This window comes from Ambystoma mexicanum, chromosome 6p (assembly GCF_040938575.1).
Source record: "Ambystoma mexicanum isolate Mex_15411 chromosome 6p, UKY_AmexF1_1, whole genome shotgun sequence".
In the NCBI taxonomy this organism is placed as follows: domain Eukaryota; kingdom Metazoa; phylum Chordata; class Amphibia; order Caudata; family Ambystomatidae; genus Ambystoma; species Ambystoma mexicanum.
The window spans coordinates 108,865,791-108,888,036 of NC_090935.1; the positions used below are offsets into that span (position 1 = coordinate 108,865,791).

The 22,246-nt window shown below is 47.4% G+C and overlaps 1 protein-coding gene across 3 annotated transcripts in view; it reads right to left on the bottom strand.

Moving 5' to 3' along the window:
* The window catches only part of LOC138511252 (protein unc-13 homolog B-like), a 2,171,549-nt gene that overhangs the window by 1,338,432 nt on the left and 810,871 nt on the right, over positions 1 to 22,246 (bottom strand). For all 3 annotated transcript variants that reach the window (XM_069626798.1, XM_069626797.1, XM_069626799.1), the window contains one exon: positions 12,525 to 12,833. In XM_069626798.1, coding sequence (XP_069482899.1) covers positions 12,525 to 12,833 — 309 coding nt within the window. The remainder of the gene's footprint in view (positions 1 to 12,524; positions 12,834 to 22,246) is intronic.

Consider the following 22,246-nt stretch of genomic DNA (forward strand, 5'->3'; position numbering starts at 1 on the left):
GTTTGAAAGGCAATGGGCTATCCCCAAACGGCGTAACAATGGATATGCTTACTGTATAACACATACAAAGGATATGCTACGGTTTACCGAGTTTTCTGTCACTGAAGAATGTCGGAATAGCAGGACTAAAACATAAATGGCTGTATGAGTTTCCCGTGGTGGCTTGAAAAACAACTATGAGTCAGGAGAATAATGTTAAAAAGAATCCCTGTGAATAATCTGCATTTATTTTTGTGGTACTAAGTGAAAACTACTAGACTGAAAACAAAAAAGATCGATTTAGAAAGAGTGCGCGCAGGAGCTGACAGGCACAGCGAGACAGAGGAGTTGTTGCGGGCTTGCCAGGTGTGTGTGTTTGGGTGTATATATGCAGAGGGGGGGTGCTCATGGTGAAGTGCTCAGGATAAGTGCTAAGAGGACAGTAAGTGCATACCGTGGGTAGGGTGAGCCTAAGTAAGTGCAATAGACAGACAGCGGCTGGGATGAGAGAGATGGGGGGGGGCACGGATCAGGGCCCGAGGACACATAAGGGCCCTGCACATCAGTCACGCTGCTGTAAGATTAGCAGGGAAGAGAGGAGGAGAAGGAAGAGGTAAAGAGAAAGGTCTTGAGGATTTCTGGAACTTAAGAAGGTCCTGCTGAAGACAGAGGGAGGCTATTCCACAAGAGGGAGCCAGCCCAGGAAAGTGATCAACCACCAACTCTCTGTTTAGCAAAGCACTTAACACACAGAGAGCTGGTGCCAGAGGAATGGAGGAGTCTAGAAAAGGAGTTTTTGGTCATGAAGCGTTGAAGATAGAGTGGTCCCAGATGGCCTTGCGGATAATACAGAGGGATTTGAATGTAATGTGTGCTGAGATCGGGAGCCAGTGTAGGCTTTGTAGGGCAGGGGAGATGCGTTACCTGGGCTTGAGGCCAAGGATAAGTCCTGCTGCCCTATTCTGAGTTAGCTGGAGGGGGGTCGCAGGGTGGACGAAGGAAGATTAAGTAGGAGGCTATTGCAGTAGTCTAGCCTGGAGAGTACCAGAGCGCGGGTAACATCGAGTCTCTGGGGGAAGGTGAGGAAGGGTAGAGTTCCTTTGAGAAGAAAGAGCTGAAAGTGGGACTTCTTGACAATGTCCTGAATATAAGGGATGAAGGAAAGGGACGAGTCAAATATGACAGAGTTTTCTGGCTTAAGAGGAGAGGGTGTGAGGGTGGGCACGGAGGAAGGCCAGAGTGCGGGGAAGAAGTAGGTTGGAGGGGACCCAATCGGGAGAATCTCAATTTTGCTGGCATTGAGGCAGAAGTCATTAGCCGTGCACCAGGCCTGGATGGCAGAGAGGCAGTCAAGGATGAACGAGGGTGCAAGGGCATGAGTGGGAAGTTTGAAGAAAAGTTGTGTATCATCAGCGTAGCACTGGAAGTTGGGGGAGGAGGAGGAAATGAGTTGTGCCAGAAGAGAAACGTATATGTTAAAGAGTCAGGGTGAAAGAATGTAGCCCTGGGGAATGCCACAGGAGGAGGAGGAAGTAGGGGAGGAGAAAGGGGCCAGAATGGTTTTGGAGGAACAGTCAGTAAGTAAGCCAGTCCAGTGCCCGCTCTGAGATGCCAAGGGTATCATGGAGCCTTTTTATGAGGCTGGAATGGTTCACTGTGTCAAATGCAGAAAAAAGATCAAGAAGAATGAGGACATCAGGGGAGATGGATTCAAGAGATGAGAGCAATCCTTCACAGGTGTTCCGAAGAGCAGTTTCCATGTTGCTTGATGCTCGGTATCCAGACTGGTGGTCATGTAGGCCGCCAACAAGTTCGGTGTTAAAGTTGAGTTGGGGATGACCAGCTTCTCCAGCAGTTTTCCCAGAAAAGGGGTGATGGAAATGGGGCACTAGTTGGCTGGGCAGGAAGGGTCTGCCGAGGGTCATTAAGGAGGGAGCGCATAAGGGAGTGCTTAAGGGACAATGAAAAAGAGCCAATAGCAAAAGACTGGTTGTGTGGACTTGGTGTGTGTTGGGCTGGGAAGGGGGTGGCGGTTGGGGAAATGGTAGTTTTGGGTGGTGAAACCCCCCCTTTTTTTTCCTAACAACCGGCAGGTGGGGGTGGTAAGGGATCACCTTGGGAGACGGGAGCATGTCATATTTCATCATTTTAAAGCTGACACAAAAACAGTCGATGGAAAATCAGTCTTTTTTGTGTTCGGTCTATAAAATGCATAGATATGACAAAACCATAACTGTAGAAAACCGTATCTAACTTTTTTTTATAATTCTTTTCTATTTTATTTCATGCTTATTGTCTTGATCTGTATACGATTGCTGTCTTTTTATTTTGTATGATTGTTTGTCAAGATGGGGCTTGGGAATGTATTCACGTATTGTATGATCTCAGAGTTTCATGTATTGGTCACATGTGTGAAGGCATCATGAAGTACGACACAGACAACAGACTTCAAGTTCAAACAAACCTCCTTATTTAGTTTGTCCGGATTGTTGAACGTCTAACTTGCCGTAGGCTAAGGTGGGATTTCCCTACCTAAATAAAACTTTAGAAAGCCTGAGTCAAAGAATTCAACTTAGAAATCACAACTATAGCTGTACAATGTGTAGGGATGTCAGTAATCAAATGAAAACCGTGTTCAATACAAAGGTTTGAGCTTCTTCCAGCTCGCAGCTTCATTCAGCTCTCGTCCCCAAGTGTAAAGCAGTTCCACAACAAGTCTTAAAATTAGCTTCTTTGAAATCAAAAGGTTATGGTTTTAACCAATACTCTGGGTTCCCTTCCCCAACACAAGGGCACTTCAGCAAATGTCTCAGATCTCAAGGATACCCTTCCTCAAGGTGTAAATTTAGTTGGACAACCAAGTTCAAAAGAAAATATCCTTGCCTTTATTTTAAGTTTCACAGTTCTGTTATTTTCACTTTAATGTTTAGTTTAGTGGCTTGTAGCTTTGACAAATGTTGGAAATAATAGTTCTTTCTGTTCCATTATAAATCAGATTTTAATTTTCTTCTCCAGCAGGGTGTCTGGCATGGATTCACATGCTCATAAATATTCCTTGTTGTCATGCTGAGAATCCTTGGTAAAAGAAAAAACGGTTTCACTTTCACTTACAAACTGTTTTCTCCTTTAAACCAATCACGGTCCTCTGGGTCATACTGCCCCCATCCAATGACAGCCCTAATCCCCTCCTCTGGCAGCCATGTTCAGATTTTAACCGCACGCTCAGTGTTACAAGTCCTTGTGCTTGCTCTGTGAGCTACTTCTACGTTTCTTCGTGTTTTCGATGGAAAAAGGTTTGAATTTTGTTTCGAAAGAGCTTGTGTGCTCTCTTCTCCATCTGTAGACAATGGGGATCCGTTGTCTGTGAATTTCAGCTCCCCTCAAGGGCAAAGATCATCGAGGATTCTAGAATGCTGTTGGGCCTACTTCGCGCCCTCCAATCATGATGGAGGAGAAGGAGGGAAGGTCCCTCTTCAAGCCCTGCACCAAGTGCGGGCTACAGAATATGTTTGTTGAAGACTAGCACCTGCAATGCCTCTACTGGGCGCATCCAGACCACAAGAAAGAGGAGTGCGAGATATGCCTCGAGTTCTCCAAGAAGATGACGAGAGATAGGCACAGTAGACTGGCAGCGTGGCTTAATGCAAGGGCCTCTGCCCCGTTCTCTGAGCAGGATCATGCCTCACCCAACACCGGCCAGTCTGAGGAGTGGTCTCCTTACTCCTTTGGGGCACCTCATCCGTGGGGGTACAAGACAAGACCAAGAACCGCAAGTCCGAGTCCACCGGGTGCACTGCAGAAGCAGGTCGCAAGGTGGACAGGGAGCAATCAATATCACTCTCCTCCTCCATTGCCAGCTGGCAATGGAGCTCCTCTTAGAAAAAGAAATCATCCAACCCAGCAAAACTGCAGGAGAAGCCTGTGAAGCCGTGGACAGAGGAGAAGGCAGAACTGGCCAAGGAGGCCCAATCAGCACAGGATAAGACTTTGTCGACGATAGAGTGCATGGCGGCCTCTCCAAAGACGGCTGACCCTAGGAAGGTAGCCCCTGCAGCAGAGAAGGGATTGCTGCCCCTGAGGTGCAAAACTGCTGCTGGAGTGCCGGAAAAGGGAGAACCGGCTCCGACCCCGGTTCCAGCCCCTCAGGAGGCCCTGAAACAGCCTTCCGAGGTCATGGCCCAAGCCATGGAGGTCTCGTCCACAGACTAAGACCTGGAGTCCTTACACACTGTCAAAAAGAACGTGGAAGAGGACAAAGAATGACGGCGCGGAAGCTAGTGTTCCGATCCTGCCAGCTCAGCCAAGAGATGTGTCTCTGGACATTCTGTCTACCCTTCACACCTTGGTGTCAGAACTCCAGAAGAGAATGCCACTGGGCCCGGTTCCAAGTGTACCCCAGGCCCACAATCAGCCACCAGCAAAGAGGAGGAAGCGCCATCGAACGGCCCCATTTCAGCCTCCACATCCTTGTCAGCCCCCCTGTCCCCTAACCGATCCAGACACGGGTACTGGAATTGATACAGCCACAATGAGGATATCCTTGCAGCGGACAGAGAGTCTCTGCATTTGGATGCGCCACCTAGGGCGTCCCTACTGGAGTAGGTGAGGTTGTTCCATTCCATGATCGCCAGAGCCTCCTAGCTATACCAGCTTGTGCCTGAGGAAACCAGGAAGGAGGGTTTCTTGTACCAGAGGCGCAAGGCCAAGAGGAAGAGAAACTTAGCGGTGCCCCTTCTGGACGACTTGTGGGAGGAGGGCCTGGCCCTCATGAAGAACCTTGCATGGCTCCGGCCAAATGGGATGGGCTGGAGTAGAAGTATCGGGTGTCAGAATCCACACCCAAGTGCCCGAGGATGCAACCATCGCCGATTCGGTGGTATTGGCGGTAGCGAGGAAACGGCCGGCCAACCTGTCCTCATCGCCAGGGTCCCTCCGGACAGTGAGGGGAAGAAGATGGACGCCATGGGAAAGAAGGTTATTTACACTGTGGTGTACACCATCAAGGTGGCAGACGATAAGATGGTGGTGGCAAACGCTGTCTTCCAGGAAAGGGAGGTAGCGTCTGATCACACCCTCCCAGTGGTGTTGGACGTCATCAACACGGGGTTCCGGCAGATGGGGAAAGGTGTCTGCCTTCATCGCCAAGCCTGGATGAAGCTCACAGATTTCCATCAGGAGTTCCAAGCGAAGGTACTGGACATGCCCTTGGATGGTGGAGATAACCTATTTGGGAAGGTCGTTGACGAGTTCCCTTGGCACCATCCAGCAGCACCGCTCTTCTTTTTGCTCGTCCAGAGGAAAGTCAAGCAGGTCTCCCAAAGGATTCTCTTCATCGTACAGTCAGCCTTCCAGATCCATGACTCAAAGCCTACACAGGCTGTTCCCAGGCCTACGGTAGCGGAGGACACCATCGCCCGAAGGGCAGGACGCTGGAGCCGAAGCAAGCTTGAACTGACCAGGACGTCGGGCCCCCACCCATGCACCCCGGTAGGAGGCTGGCTGACTAAGTTGGTCAGCGAGTGCAGAAAGATCTCCACCGACAGATGAGTACTGGACGCTCTCGCCAAAGGACATACCCTGGAGTTTCAGCACAGGTGTCCGCCGGTTCTTCTGGTGGCCGGTCAGGAGTAGCACCTCCCTCTGCTCCTGGGGGAGGTACGGGCCATGCTGCAAAAAAAGGGGGGGGCAATAGAGCTAGTTCCCCAGCGACACCAGGGCTCTAGAGTCTAGTCCAGATACGTTTTGGTCAGAAAGAAGACATGGCGTTGGAGGCCTACTCTAGACCTACAACGTTTGAACAGATGTATGTATGTGTGTATTTTATCTTATATAGCGCGGGTATCCCGCGGGCATCAGGGTGCTTGGACAAGACAAACACTTTCGGCCCCAGGGATCAGAATTACAAACTACCCAGAAGGACTACGATATCCTTTCTTATCTGAATAAGTGAGTCTTGAGCTGTTTTCTGAACACAGATTGGCTACTTTCCATTCTCAAAGGATCTGGCAAGTTGTTCCACAGCTGAGCAGCCAACACCACGAACGATCTTCCCAAACCAGACTTGAGTTTATACTTGGGAATGGTCAGAAGGCTCTTACCTTTGGACCGAAACTGTCTGAGTGGTACATGTAAAACCAAGCTATTCTTTAAATAGCTAGGGGCTTTACCATAGAGACATATTTGCACCAGTGCCATAGATTTAAACTTTATTCTCTCCTCCACTCTAAGCCAGTGGAGGGATATTCTGTCCTTGGTTACGTGGTCTCTTCTCTTGAGACTTTTGACCAACCTAACTGCATCATTCTGAATAAATTGGCATCTAGCCAAGTCCTTAGCGGAAGCCCCAATCAAAAGGGCATTTCCGTAATCTAGCCTTGACAGCACAATAGCTCTAGCAATAGTAGCCATGTTATTTTCACTCAGGAAAGGTCCGATGGCCTTCATGAGCCATAAATAATATGCTGTATTTCTTTGCAAATAGTTGGTCTGCGCTTCAGCGTCAACAGCAGAGTTCACCATCATACCGAGGGTTTTGACCTGAGAAGACACTAGTATTCTATCTTCCTTAATCTGAAAGGACTCAAAGTCTGCCCCAAGTTTGACTAACTGCCGACTAGAACCGAACAACATCGGTTCGGTTTTTGTGTCATTAAGACACATCCAGTTGGATTGCATCCATTCATCTATCGCCCTATAGACGTTGTTGATCTTAATACTGTCTGCACTGTAACTGCCCTCAAGCTCAAAGACAAGCTGCGTATCATCTGCGTAGTTTGTGAAAAACACACATATTTCCACCAAAATACTACACAGAGTACGCAGTTAGATGTTGAAGAGCATGGGTGACAAACTGGCACCCTGTGGTACACCAAACATGATGGAACAAAGGTCGGAGAAACTACTTCCCCAGTGTACTTTGGCATGGCGTGCATATAAAAATGATACCAGCCACTTAATTGCCAGATCGGAACAGCCAACATTATCTCTCAAAGCTTTAATTAATAGCTGATGATCAACTAGATCAAAAGCAGCGCTTAAATCTAAGAGCATTAAGATCCCTACTTTCCCTTTGTCCACCAGGTTCAACATATGATTCTGGAGGTCCTCATAGCCGTCTCCGTGTTGTGTGATGCTCTAAAACCGGATTGTTGTTGAATACTTCAAGTCCCAAAAATTCAGGATGGTCAGGTTGCAACACGTTCTTGGCCAGCTGGAAAAAGGAGACTTCTTGAAGTTGCTGGACCTGGAGAGACTACTTCCACGTACCCATTCACAGGAAACACTGAACGTTTCTACGCTTCTTAGTGCAGAGACAGCACTGTCAGTTCAAGGCCCTACCTTTCGGCTTGAAGTCAGCCCCCAAAGTGTTCACAAAGTGCCTGGCACCGGTAGCGGCCCATCTACAGCTACAGGGCATACACGTGTACCCATACCAGACGCATCCACTCACAGGAGCTGGCCCAGGTTCACACAGAGATGACCATCCGGCTACTAACAAATTTGGGACTATCAACTATCCAAAGTCCTGCTTGACGCCACGGCAGAACTCGCTGTTCCTCGAAACCAGGCTCAATATGATATGGCATTTAAAATGCGCCTATAAAAAAGTGATTCAAGGCACGACGAGGCAAGGGAGGGGGAACAGAGGGGAGACAGACAACGATCTTACTAGGCGAGGTGTCATTCAGATCGCGCAAGTGCATGGGAAGGGGGAAGGGGAAAAGTGCGAGGGGGATGCCTGGTGTTGGTGTGTTGCCTGGCGTCTCCCTTGGAGGAAAAGATAGCAGCCATCATGGGGAAGGTGCAGCAGCTGTCGTTGCCGAGAATGGCCATGGTGCAAGCCATCAAGTCACTGCTGTGCATGATGTCATCCTGCATAAACCTCGTCCCGCTCTGCAGGTTGCATATGTGGCCCCTCCAGGAATTCCTGGATGCCCCCTGAATACAGGTGTCCGGAAGCTTCACAGATAGTGTGGTCGGTTGTTCGCTCCAACATCGCCCAAGGCACGGGTTCCAGAACCCGCCATACCAGGAGACAGTCACTACGGACATCTGCCTAGAGGCCTGTGGTTGCCAGAGGAGAAGAATCTTCATATCAGTATCCTGGAGCTACAGGCACTGTTCTAGGGCCTGAAGTAGGTCCTCCCGTCTCTGAAAGGCAAGGTGGTAAGGATCTTCAGGGACAACACCACCATGTTTTACATCAGTAAACAAGGGGGCACTCGATCCCCGGCACTCTCCAAGGAGGCGTGGGCATTGTGGCGATGGGCCGTCGTACAGGGGATGTTCCTCGCCCTCTTCACCTGGGAGTCAAGAACACCATCACAGACTCCCTCAACAGGGAACTGCGCTCCTGCCCCTAGTGGAAGCTCTATCAGGATCAGGTCTCCAGGAAGATCTTCACTGTGGTCTCACCGACTCATCAAGGAGTTTCTGAAAGGTCTTTCAATCTTTCCCACCGGTGAAGGCTCCTGCCCCGGCGTGAGAACTCAACATGGTTCTGATGAGGCTCATGGGGACCCCCTTCGAGGTCTATGCGTCGAGGTCTTGACTCTGCCAAGCTGGTGGGTGAGATCCAGGCCCTATCCTGGAAGCAACCATACCAGACGTTCTATGAATCGAGGGTGGTGCTACGGACGCAACCCTCTTTCATTCCGAAGGTTCTGTCGGAATTCCACCTCAACAAGCCTTTGGTGTTGCTTGTTTTTTTTCCCCGAAACCTTTGTCACTGGCTGAAAGAGCCTTGCACTCGCTGGACGTTGCTCATGCCTTAAAGTTCTACGCACAAACAGTTTTTGGAAGACTTCACAACTGTTTGTGAACTTTGGTCTTGTGAACCATGTGAAGCCCTTGTCCAAGGCGTCTATCTCAAGGTAGCTCTCCGGCTGCATCATTCATTGTCATCGGTTGGTGAACCGGCCGATGCCCGGCCGTTCGAGAGCCCACTCCACCAGAGCTATAGCTACGACAACAGCGTTTGTCTGGTGTGCCCCTGCTGGAATTCTGCAAGGCTGCTACATGGAGATCCATGCACACCTTCACCAATTTCTACTGCATCGACAGGGATCCCAGAGAGGAGTCCAGAGCCGGCCAAGCAGTCCTACAGAACCTGTTCGCTTGAGGTGAGACTTTTCCAGAGGTAAGAGTTATTTGCTTCTGTTGATCCTTGCCACGTCCCGTGGTTGTGTAATGCTGTACTGCTATGTTTTGGTTATTCATGAGCGTGTAAATCCATGCCAGACCCCATGCTAGAGAAGGTTTAAGTTACTTACCTGTAACTACTGTTCTCCAGCATGGGCCTGGCATGGAATCACATGCAAACCCTCCCACCTACCTCTCTGCGGCTCTTCTTGGTCATGCTGCCACTTCAGGTGCTACCAAATCAGAAGATGGCTGCCAGAGGAGGGGCTTAGGGAGAGGACTGTCATTGGATGGGGGCAGTAGGACCTAGAGGACAGTGATTAGTTTAAAGGAGAAATACAGTTTTTAAGTGAAACCGTTTTTTTCCTTTACGGAGGATTCCTAGCCTGATGACAGGGAATATTCATGAACATGTGAATCCATGCCAGGTCCATGCTGGAAAACAATAGTTACAGGTATGGTCTTGTGAACCATGTGAAGCCCTTGGCCAAGGCGTCTATCTCAAGGTAGCTCTTGGTAGCATTAAGTAACTTTAACGATATCCTTATTTGGAGCATGACACATAGTAGATTGCTTGTCCTTTAAAGTTATATCCACTTTGGAACTCAGCATATAATGATTTACTTGAATTTAGGATCCCATGCCCTCTTTAGCTTCAAAAAGGTCTTGATTCTGTTAATTCACAAAGTTTTAATTCAGTTCGGCATTTAACAATTGTGGATTTCACACACAACTCATTTTCACACTGTTTATTGCTCAGGAATTATTCTCTTGTTAATTATTTGTTTGTTTTGATTGTATGTTCAATGTTTGTTTGTTCCGCTTTCAATGTTCAATACTTGTTTGATCTGCTCTAAATGTTTAATGTTTATTTGTATCACTTTAAATTGATAGCTCATTGTTCAGAGACCTGCTAAATCGTGTTTCATGCTGCACACAACCACTCTGATACAAAGTATTCCTGGTGATGCAATAATCGAAAATGTGAAAGACCGGAACTTTTGAAAACATGCTTGTTTGAGACATGGAACCACTCCGCTACAATGTATTGCTTGTGAACACAGCTCATACACACTGGTCACTTTGACAGTTCTCGCTGCAGCTTGGCGCACACAGTCTCTGATGTCCAAGGCCAGGCTCCTACCTTCTGCCCCTCAGGCACTCCTGTGTGGGCTTCTCCACACAGGTGATCAAGCATTGTGAGCTTAAGAGAAAGGGATAGCCTTCCCTTACGACTTCCCTCACTTCATTCCCTCCACTCCAAGGAGTTCCAGCTCCCCGACCATGCTTCATTTGGACCGCCTTCCTCCGTGGTCCACAGAATCTCGGTGCCTTGATCGAGGAAGGTTCACTGCGCCTTGCCCTGGCCCTGTGCTGCTTTTCCTGTCCTCCAAGTCCACTCCGTTCTCTCCATTTATGCAAGTGTTTAATTGACTCTGCCTGACCACAGTTAATGGGATATGCCTGACCCCTACAACTCTCAGCATGCATCTTCTTTGTTCCAGTACCAGAGTGGTGAAGGGGCATGGTCTTCATTGTTATTAGCTGCCTCTTCTTTGTCCCAGCACTGCCAAGTGTCAAATAGGGAGTAATGAGGGGGGACTGGCTTATAACAGCCCATGAAGATGGGGTTAGAATTGGGTTGGTCACCACTAGGAAAAGGGGGATACCATGTCTCAACCAAGGGATCCCGACTCCCAATCCCCAAGGACCCTCCACCCAGGTGATCCTCCCTCATTTCTCCATCCCAAGGGTCAGGATCCAAGAGCAATGGCTTTTACCTGGCCGCCTGACAAGATCCAAGGGGTGTAGGAGTGTGAATACCCTCAGGATTCTGACACATGGAACAGAGGTGTTGTGTCACCAACCGGCTTGAGGGCTCTTTTGGTTGTTTCATTACTACACCCAGACAGCCCGGGCTGTTTCTCATCAGGGTTCCCCCTCAAGTGTTGTGTATGGACCATGTGGGCGACCACAGGCTGATGCGTTAAAATAACACTGCCTGACAACCACCGTAAGCAAGACGATGTACCTAACCTGAGTTAATAGAAAGGTAAACAAGGACAAGAGGGAGAGATAGTATGGGCCATGACAGATAATGAAGCAAGGAGGGTAGAAAGACTTGATGAGATGAGTAATGTGTTATATTACTGGGATGGGATGTTAGATTAGGTAACCTTCACAAAGCTAGGTGAGGTGGCCATTTACGTAGGTTCTTTCAACTATGTTGCTTAAAACAACCCCGACACGTCTTAATGCAGTGATTCTTTTAGTTGTAGTTGAAACCCCTAGACCACATGGATATTGTCTGAACACATTCCTACTTGTAGATGAGTTAAGTCTTGTCTCAGGGGACCATACTCCAGACTTCAAAGCTAAGAACAAGTAAATGCTTTGTTAACCTAAGAGCCCAACACAAGAGCATTTAGGTAAACCATTCTCTGAGAATAATGTCCTGCTTTAAAGTACTGTGTCCCCCAATAGGCGCCCAACCCAACCTCTCCCATTGTATTTCATCATGAATGTGTTGCAACAAAATTATGTCTTTCATGTATGGATGATCGTCATAGAAGGTTTAAGAATGCAGGCCCCCATCTTGGACCTCACTAATATTTCTGCTGGGCCAGATGAGTGCTCCGTTACCATGGTTTATTAAGGTTGACTGTGTGTCAGCACCATCAGGGCTTGTATGTAACAAATAATTGCCCACCTTCATCAAGTGCATCAGTGATGCTCTGAGGACTTTGTGCGTGCTTGCAATGCTATTGGGAGGTACGTCATCACAATAATCAAGATAGTCACAGACTGAAACTGATGACAAACATCTATTTGCCTGCAGATGAGGCACGTCAAATTAGTATTTTAAAATACTTGAAAACCCATTAATTTATAATACTGAAAGAAACTAAACAATGCCAGCATTCATCCTAATTCATTATATCGTCAACTGGGGTATCAGGAGATGTTTGGTAGTGCTACTTCATAGGATGCCTATATAAAGCAAATGGGAGACTGTAAGGGCATGTGTAAGTGCATTTACTGATTCATGTGGGCTGTTGAGAGGTAAAGGGATCTGCTATTTCATTATGTTGTGCTTTTTTATGCAGCACTATTTTTACCAGCCTGAGAATTGAGGTAATCTTGTTAATTATGTTCTCTGAATTTCTGACTGTTTTGCATGGTCATTTTGATCGAATAGGTGCTATAGCAGAATGTTTGACTTAGTACAGAACGATACTGGTAACAACTGATCATCAATGCATTACTACCGGAATAGAGAGGTGTAATGTTAACTAGGACAAAAATAAGTAATGAAAGATTGATGTTCCTCTGGATGGCTACGTGGACAAAGTCAAAAAGACATGTTCCGCTTAGGGAACAAAGGTGGCCTGTCCTTCGCTTACCTTTGCAGGTCCTCAGAGTTGCTATTTCTTGGCAATTCTAGATCTGGAATCGGTTTGGCAGGGGCATCATTGACTTTCTCAGTTTTCGGGCAGGGCTCAACTTTCTCAGAGTCATGGTCACTGTACCAATTCTGCCCATTCTTCTGGAAGCTGCCAGATGTCCGGCATGAATAGTTTGAGTCTCTATCTCTGCGCTCTTCGTCTGGCTCCGAACCATGCACGCTCTCGTGGTACTGTTCAGGCTCGCTTAGTTGGGAGCTCCCCTGGCTGACATTACCAGAGGATCCGTACCTGCTACTGCCCGCAGGACTGCAGTGAAAAGGGAAACGAGAACATTATCAATAAGCTACTGAGGCACGGCTCCAATTCTAAACATATGAAAGAGCTCTGGGTAAATAGTATCTAGCACTTACATGATTTTATAAAACATCAATACAATATACAATTCCAACAGGCAATGTATGTAAAATATCATGCGTGGAAGATTGATTTTGCAAAAATCTAGCAGCAGCAGCAGGACACTATTTTGCAGTTGGTTGTGCCGTCACCACGGATGTGAAACTTGAGATGCAGCATGGCAGTTACTTTTTAATTTGGTTTATCTGGATTATCAAGGGTAGACCTAGCTACAAGAAGATCAAAAGTGAGGATTCAGATTTTCTTTACAAGAGGATACATTTAGTTTAGTTTGTTTATTTGTATAGCGCAGATGAACCCTACGTGAACTGGGCGCATTATCTTAGGAGCAGCAGTGTTCCAGAAAGTTGCACATACAGAATATAACAAAGGATGATACAGTACAGTAGTTTTTGTGAGGGACCAGGTTACAGAGTGGTGCGTGAAGTGGCATATGTTAGATACAAGGATACATGTGGCAGAGTAGCATACCTGGTGATGCATCTTAGATAAAAGGATACTTTAAATATAGAGAGATCAGGGCGCTGGGTTTAGCCAAGTGCAGTTACCAATCTATTGCTGGGTTGTGAGTCGTTCTTTTACCTTGGCTTGGAACGACCAGAACGATGTGTCCACTCTGATTGTCACAGGTAAGGCATTCCAGGATTTAGCTGCTAGCATAAGAAAGCTAGCTCCCCCAGCTGTTTTCAGGTTGAACCTTGGGTTGTTTAGTAGGTGTAGATATGGGGATCTAGTTGGTCTGATAGAGTTCTAAGGAAAGCGTGTAGCTTGTGCGCTCGGGATGAATATGATATATTCGGGTAGCTTGATGCAGGTGAGCTACTTTTGAGGCTCTCCTGAACTGGAGGGGAGTAGGGTGGTCACCACAATGAGGGTGCTTTAGAGCGCCTACTGAGAAGTCTGAACCCTACGCATTATCAGTATTATTGCAGATCTGCATTTCAGGTTTTGTCGCCATTGGACATTGAAGGTTTAGTGATCCTGGCTTTATATGTGTACTTGAAGCATAATTCATAGAAACATTTTTTTTAATGACAAAACCCCATTGGAAAACGCTCTGTGAATCAGGGCCTTGAGGTACAGACCCAGGCTTGCCGTAGGACCCAGTGCCATTCAACTAGTGGAGCAGGAATACAGTTGCATTTCTGTAGGCACTCCCCAGTATGAATTGCTGTATGTAGTATTTTGAGGGGAGAGTGAAAGAGCTTGAGTTATGAAAGGGGGCTAGGTAGACATAGAGAACCCATTTTGAAACAAATTGTGCTAAAGACTAGGTCGAGAATACCATACAAGAATAAGACAAAGCGAAGGGCCTGGATGGTGGAGAGTAAGGGATGGTGAAGGAGCAATAATTTGAAATGTCTTCCCTTCATCAGTGGGGGGGGGTACAATTTCAGCAGTTTTCATGGCCGATGTGAAGGGAGCCATTGACATTGTTGAAGAAGAGTGTAAAGGCTTCATTAGATACACAGTTGTGGGACTCCAAATATGTCATCCGTAAAAGAGGCAATGCAATAAAGGTGATGAGTTCTAGAACAAGTGGTGTGTTTGGCAGTCAATTTGAGTATCTCACTAGGTCAAACGGAAAGGGATTATGGGATTTGTCTTACATTATATGGATTATAGTGGTTTCACAATTCTCAGGGTTGTTTAATATCCCATTGAATGGCGGGGGGGGGTATTGGTTGGGGGTTGACAGTCATATCCCAATTAAAATGGGTCTTTACTTTAATAATCGTTGGCCTGGGAGACTGTGTTCAGAAAGAGTTTATATCGAGATAGTGTTGAACCCATTTGGTTCCTGCAGCAGAAAGACTCAGAGGGTGAGACTTAGGGAATTGCACCAGTGCATATCCAACATAGGGATCAGTCTGTGTACAAAGGTGGAGTCTTTGGCAGCCAATGTTTCAATGTGTGATAGAATTTGATAAATTTGGGGTAGTACATTTTCCTTTCTGCAAACGATACATGGATTCTGCTGCACCTATTTAACGGTATGGCAAGCATTCTCATTTGGGTAGGCAAAATGTCATTGCCAATCTTTCGCTTAATATGTGATCACAGATATCTGGCATTGAAAGTTGAGACTTCACTCCATACATGAGAGCCCATTCAATAAGACAGCATGCTCACTCACACAGCAGTGTGAGTAGAGCTTGGAATCATGCTATTTAGTATTCATGTTTATTTAAGAAGATTAAAAGATATACAGTTGCACAGCACTAATGGGAACCCAAGTTGGCACCATTAGTAAAGGAAAAGCAAGAAAGGATGGCAAACAATTCTCTCAATTACTTGCACATTTGGCAGATTACATAATAGTTACTTAAGCGTATACATAGATCAACACCTTTGGACCCAGGTGTCACTTAACCATTTGGCCATGGAAAAGTGGTAAAGTCATGAGGACAATGAGGATATCTGGAAGATGAGCCTCAAGTTTGAACAAGTAAACACGGAACATACCGAGCTATTTTTCTAGATAAACACTGTTCAATAGCTTGGGTCTTCATTAAAGCATTACAGGTTCATTGAAGTTTAACAGATAAGGTGGCACCCCTAAACCTCTACCCCCAGCAGGAGCAGAAGCAGTATAGTGTCCGGTTTATGTAGCTGGACATCTCAAGTGTATAACCTGCGGCGTGGTAGCAAGTAATGCGATCCGTGCAGAACAACATATGGGGAGTAATAACAAAGATACTCACCGTAGTGACTACCTTACTCCTAGTCCATAGCTCCCTTTCCTCCATACTTGTTGGACATTCCGTCCTTCAGGACTGGACCGGAGCACTTTTGTCAAAAAGCATCATCATTTAAATTTTTGTCCTTTTATTTGTACGCGGGGTACCGCACGTGGACATAATTCCGCCCTCCTGAGCTCCTGAGCTCTGCCCCGCGCCTCGCCCTTCAGTCCTTTTCTATCACCAGGTCTGAGACCATTTAAGCAATAATAGAGGATACTTATTAGAGGGGACAGCGGGCGGGCGTATGGAGGAAAGGGGACTATGGACTAGGAGTAAGGTAGTCACTACAGTGAGTAACTTTGTTATACTCCTACGTCCCGTCCCATTTACTCCATACTTGTGGGAGATTCCCAAGCACACACCAAAGGTAGTACGGGTGGATGTAAAAAAAAACTTTACAGGAATAAGTTCTTATGAACAGCCTGGCCAGATTGGGCATCAGCCTGGAGCTCGGGGTAAAGCCGATGGGGAGGCCCACAGAGCCACCTTGGCGATGGACTCCCAAGGGGCATACTTTGGAAGGCAACAGCAGTCACTTTGCCATAGACTAGATGTGCATGAATACACTTCGGTGGATGAAGGCATTGAATGCTTTAGGCTACTGAAAACCATGAGGCAATACAGCGGGGAATAGCTGCTTTGGAAGCTGGTTTCCCCTTCAGGTCTCCAAATGTGACAGTAAAGGAGACAGACTGGTTCAAAGGAAAATCGGCAACCACCTTAGGCAGGAAGAAAGGATGAGAGTGAAGCACAACCTCATCCCCGTGGAAAGTGAGGAACAGATGCTTCACAGAAAGAGATTGAAGCTCACTTACCCACTTTGCCGATGTTATTGCGATCAGAAGGCAACCTTCCAAGAAAGGTACTCAAGATCAATAGTAGCCATGTGTTCAAATGGCTTATAGCATAATGCCTGGGTGGGAAGAGTTGAAGAGACCTGCAAAATGCCTTTGATGACTGGATTAGTCAATGAAAAGGAACAGCTGTCCGTGGACAGATAGGCCGCATAGCGGATAAGTAAGGTCTGCATAACAGAACATGGATGCCAGAAACGGTCAGATGAGACACAAAAGATAGAACGGTGTCGACCGAAGCTTGCCTGGTATTGAGCTGTTTGGCTAAACACCAATGGCAAAACCAGTGTCCTTTGCTCCTGTACTAACCTCTCGTAGAGGGCTTCCTGGCTGCTCGGATAAAGCGCACATTGTTCTCGGACGGATCAAACTGTGTTAACGATCTGAACTCAGGCCCCAGGCCCCCTAGCTGAACGATTGTGGGGAGGGGTGCCACATCTGGCAAATGCTCTGGTGAAGCAGGTCGGGAATCTGCAGCAATCTGTTCGGGAGGTACCGACGGATGCTGCAGCTCCGAAAACCAGAATCTGACTAGCAACCAAGGAGCCTTGAACATGACAGTGCAGTTCGATGTGCTCGTGAGCTTACAGAGCGACCGATGGATGAGGGTCAATGAAGAGAAAGTATAAGCTTACATGTAGTCCCACGGGATCTCAAGGGCGTCTCCCAGGGAGGAAGCTCTAAACCCGTCCCTGGACACAAAGATGCAGTTTCTTGTTTGAAGAAGTTGCAAAGAGGTCCACCTCTGGAGTGTCCCATTGATGGAAAACGTTGGAGAGGACATTGCTGTTCATCACCCACTCTTACTAGGTGCCGACTGGCGACTGAGTGAATCTGCAGCCACCTTGAGGTGACCCAGGATGTGTACAGCCTGGAGCCAAAAAATGTACTGATGGCCCAGTTCAAATTTGTATGGAAAGATCTACAAGGAGAGGAGGCTTGTTGCCACCCTGCTTGTTGATGTAAAAAATTGCCACCGAATTGTCCGTGTGAAAATGAACTACCCTATTGATGTAAGAGAGGTAATAAAAATGGCCGCTATGATCACAACACCTGAGGTGAACTGTGTCACAGGAGCAAACGAGGCAATAGTCTATCACCACGGCCGTGCGCATGGGAAGGCTGAGGGATATACCCTACAGCCAAGACCCTCGATGAGGGCCCTCAATTCTGTTGGCATCTGATTTAGCACAAAGAAGGGGATCCTCAGGTTTAACCCTGATACATATAGCCACCTCGAGAGAGGCCTCGAGCCAAGACTCTGTACAGTTAGCTCCAGATACAGAATCCTCAGGGTGAATCCTGGTATCCAGAGCCACAGCAGAACTGGGCTCAACCTTAGCTCCAAATGGGGAACCTCGGAAAAAGATCCGGTTTTGACAGACCCGCTGCTGGTTCCTCAGAGTCTCCGGTGTGTCTCTCTGAGCTGAGACCAATCTGAAAGTGTTTTGCTCCCACAGAGAACCGCAGGTATTTCCCATGGGGGTCCAAATCAGAATGTTCTTGTACCCATCCTGGAGGCCCACCCGACTGGGCCAATCACCCTCCGAAGAAAGGACTTTATTTGGCAGGGCATGATCATCTTGAATTTCTCATTGGGAAGAGATAGATTGAACTGGGAAAGATCAAGGATAGTGCGCAGGCCAGCCTGGTTGGGTTTGGGCACTGTGAAACAGACAGGAGTAACAGCCCCCCCTTGCTCCACCGCTCTGAGCTCTAGGAGTTCCTGTACCTCAGCTCTGGGGAAGGGTGTCCTGATCTGTTGGAAAGGAGGTTTGAATGGTGGGGTAGAGGAAAAAGGCAAGCGAAAGCCCGCCTGAATGATGGACAAAACCCGCTGGTCTTCATTGATGGTCTGCCAAGCTTCCAGATGAGACAAGATTCGTCCTCCCACCGAGTCTCGTGCGACCCACAAAAAATATCATTTGGATAATTTGTCGGTAGGGAGGCTACCTGTGCCTGTAGAGGAGGCTGATGGGCGGGAGAAAAACTGACCACCTTGCCGTTGCTCATTTGGGCGGGGCCACCAACCGTAGCTTCAGACCGGCACGCACGGCGCCCCTGAAACCCCCAGAGAGGCACCGAGTCTGGGACCCTGACCACTGTGTATAAGGTGCCTTTGCTGAAGCTTTTGCCAGGACTAATAAACAAGTTTTTGTTGTCCACATAGCGTGGAAAGGCAGCTCAGCCCCAAAAGAAAAGCTCCCAGCACCAGACGTTGTGAATGTTGGTGTATGGGAGGTATCCAAAATGGCAGCCATGGACCAAGAATGTTGGGCCGCCATTTTGTCAACACCTGACGAGAACTGCATCATTAGAGAAAGTGAGGCAACTGTCTCCTTAGGGGAGTCAGGGGACTTAAGTAATACTTCAGCCTTCAAGCAAGGATCCTCAGCCGAGCCAGTGCTGGCAGATCTAGGATGTTTACTGTACATCTTAGGAACTGTCCCAGAATTAGCCTCCAGTGGAGGAACCTCGGCAGAGCCCGTACTGGAATGCCTGTGGTGCTTGACCACCTTCTTTGCCCCCTCGAGCCTTTGCTCAGCGTGAAAAGCTCCAGAAACTGAGACCTCAGGGCGTACCCCAGTATCCAGAGCCCCAGATGAACTGGGCTGAACCGTAGTAACAAAATGGTCAACCTTGGAACGACGTCTGGTTTTGGCAGGTCCTCTGGAGGAACCCTCGGAGAACACTTTGGCGCGCGTATTAGGCCCTTGGGGCACCTCAAGGGAATCCCTGGTAACAGAGCTACCTCCCAGTCATGGAATTCTCTCACCGAGCTGGGCTGCTCCCAGTCCACCGGTGTCTTCTCTATAAGAGGCAACGGGGCAGAGGAGGAAGAGATGGAGGAGGTCCCGAAGGAAACGGCGGGGGGAGTGGCACCACCAGAACCTGAATCAGAACAGCCGGTGCCCGGGGTGGAACAGGAGGCTCAGTGTACATTTCCCTTAACAGACGCTTGAAATACATCCTCATAGGGACAGAATGCATGAGCATCTGAAACTTCCCAAAAAACTCATCCTCAGCCGATGGCTTAGGCATTGGAAGAGGAAGAGGCAGCTCGTAAGGGGCAGAAAGGATGGTTGCCAGGAGGGTCCACCACCGACCGGGTCCACATAGATCAGTGGAGCGGGAGCAAGACAGTATCAAGCATCGGAGCCCGCACACGCCAGGTGACAAAAGGGTGGAATGGGTTTTTGTGGTCCACGTGGCGTGGAAAAGGCTGCGGAGCCCAAAAGGAATACTCCCAGCACCAGACATTGTGAAAGTAGGTGTAACAGAGGTATTCAAAATCACTTCCATGGACCACAGAGATTGGGCCGCCATTTTGTCCACACCTGAAGACAACTGCGTCACATGTGGAGATGAGGCAATTGTCTCCCAAGGAGAGTCAGGGGACTTAAGTAACACTTTAGCCTTACAAGGATCCTCAGCATGGCCGGTACTGGGTGGACTCATATGTTTACGGGACATCTTAGAACCAGCCCCAAACTTAGCCTCTGATGGAGGAACCTCAGCAGAGCCAGTAGTAGAGGAATAATGGTCAATGACCGCCCTCTTTGCACCCTCGACAGAACCGGTACCACCACGACCCTGAGCGTGGGCCGTTTGAGGAATATACCTCACTGACAAGACCTTCAAAGAGGGTCTCTCGGATCTGTCGGTGCAGACCTTAGCCTCAACAAGAGGAACCTCAGGTTTTAACCCAGTACGTAAAGCTCACTCAAGAGGGGCCTCGAGTCATGATTCGGTACAGAAAGCTCCAGAAGAGGAGACCTCAGGGCTAACCCCAGTATCAGTGTGTAAAGCTCTAGAAAAGGAGAACTCAGGGCAAACCCTGGTATCCAGAGCCACAGACGAGCTGGGCTTAACCTTAGTACCCAAATGGTGAACCTCGCAACGATGTCCAGTACTGGCAGGTCCGCCGCGGGAACCCTCAGAGAACTCTCCAGTACACCTATTAGGCCCCTTGGGCACCTCAGGGGAACCCCTGGTGACAGAGCTACACAAGCCTCTCCCGGACCTAGAAGACCCCGGGAAGGCGTCCCATGGCCGGGGCGCCCTGAAAAATAAAGAACCTACCGGGCGTTTCTTATGAAAAGCTGGAAATGAGGTGGAGGAACACGCTGAAACACTTCCTCCCACCGAAGGAGACGATGGAGTGCCCGGACGAAGAGGGAGTCGCAGTAAAAGTATGAATTTCAGTGATGCTCCGGGCTCAAGCGCTCAACTCGCTGTGCTAGCTGACCGGCTAATTAACTAAGGTAGCCCCATCTTTTAATGATTCAAGTAAACAGCATTATCAAGCATCTCCGAGAGTTGGGAGGTCTCTAGCCAGAACATCCACATTTCTGGATGGGGCGGAAGATCTCAAAACACTAGAAATTTTGAACAACCTCTTTTTACACTTGATGAGCATAAAACCATTTTGTTTTTTGATTTGAGAATGATGAGTTGTGGCAGTCTAGCTGCTTATGCTGGTAAAACCTGCAGCTGCACTAATACTATCCCACAAGGTGTGTGTGAATCTTGCAAGGATGCGAGTCACATTTGTTGACTTTAAAAGCCATACTGCTCGAAAAGAAAAAAATCTTTAGAGACCAGGCTTCAATTCTCTTATTGTCCCTATCTGGGGGAATAGAAGGGTATGCAGATTGTCTAGTGGATGTAGCTGCCTGGACTACTAAACTCTGAGGTGTAGGATGCTTAGTTAGATAGTCAGGGTCAGAAGAAGGTGTAAAACAAAAAGATGTGGATTATCGCATTCGAGGTCTGTGCGCTAGTATTCACTGTTGGTGTTGATACTGGAGAAATTGAAGTGTGAGCTGCACTACCACCTACGCCAGCCAGTCCACCCTGGCTGGTACCAGAAAATATGTACAAGAGGGGAGTTGAGGTGGAGATGCGCTAAACACCATATAAATAAGGAGCACTAATTATAAAATTGATGCTTTAATTGTTGTAGAAACAGCCGACACGTGTTTCGACACGCAGGTCGTTTTCAAGGCTGAGTAGTCACATGCAACATTTGATTTATCATATTATTCATGACAGAAAAGAGGATACAAAAGATTGTAACAATCACATTGAATTTGAAAAAAGTAAATACAGACCATATCACATAAAGTTAAAAAATAGTAGTGACATATAGCAAAAAAGATAGTGACATATAGCAAATATCATAATATTATATGAATAAGAATCATTGGCATACCGTAAACCATGGTTGGAGGGTGGAGTAAACAGAAGCAAACGGTAGTTGAAAATAATGAAACAAAAACAGAAAATATACAGTAAGAAACATGCTTAAACATTTGAGGAATACATCCTTCCTTAAATGGAAAAACAAAAGAAACACATAAAAAGGGGGATTTCCTTGACCTATGCGCTACAATACCGGAGCCCCCAATCAAGCATGGTGTGCACACTTCACCCATGCAAATAATGAAATTGTGAACTAATCGGCACCAAAAGTTAAAGGACACACGTTGAGTAGAAACCAATAGCTAATGCAAAAGATACAAGATCAAAGTAATAAATTGAGCTTACCACAAGAACACAGAGTATATCGGAGAAATCAATAAATGGGAAATCCCTGTGTAGAACAAGCATGAATGTCAATTAGACAACTCAAAACAAAGGATTGCTGATAATTGTAAGAAAATACAAGATATAACCCAAAATATTCGAGTCTACATACCACAAG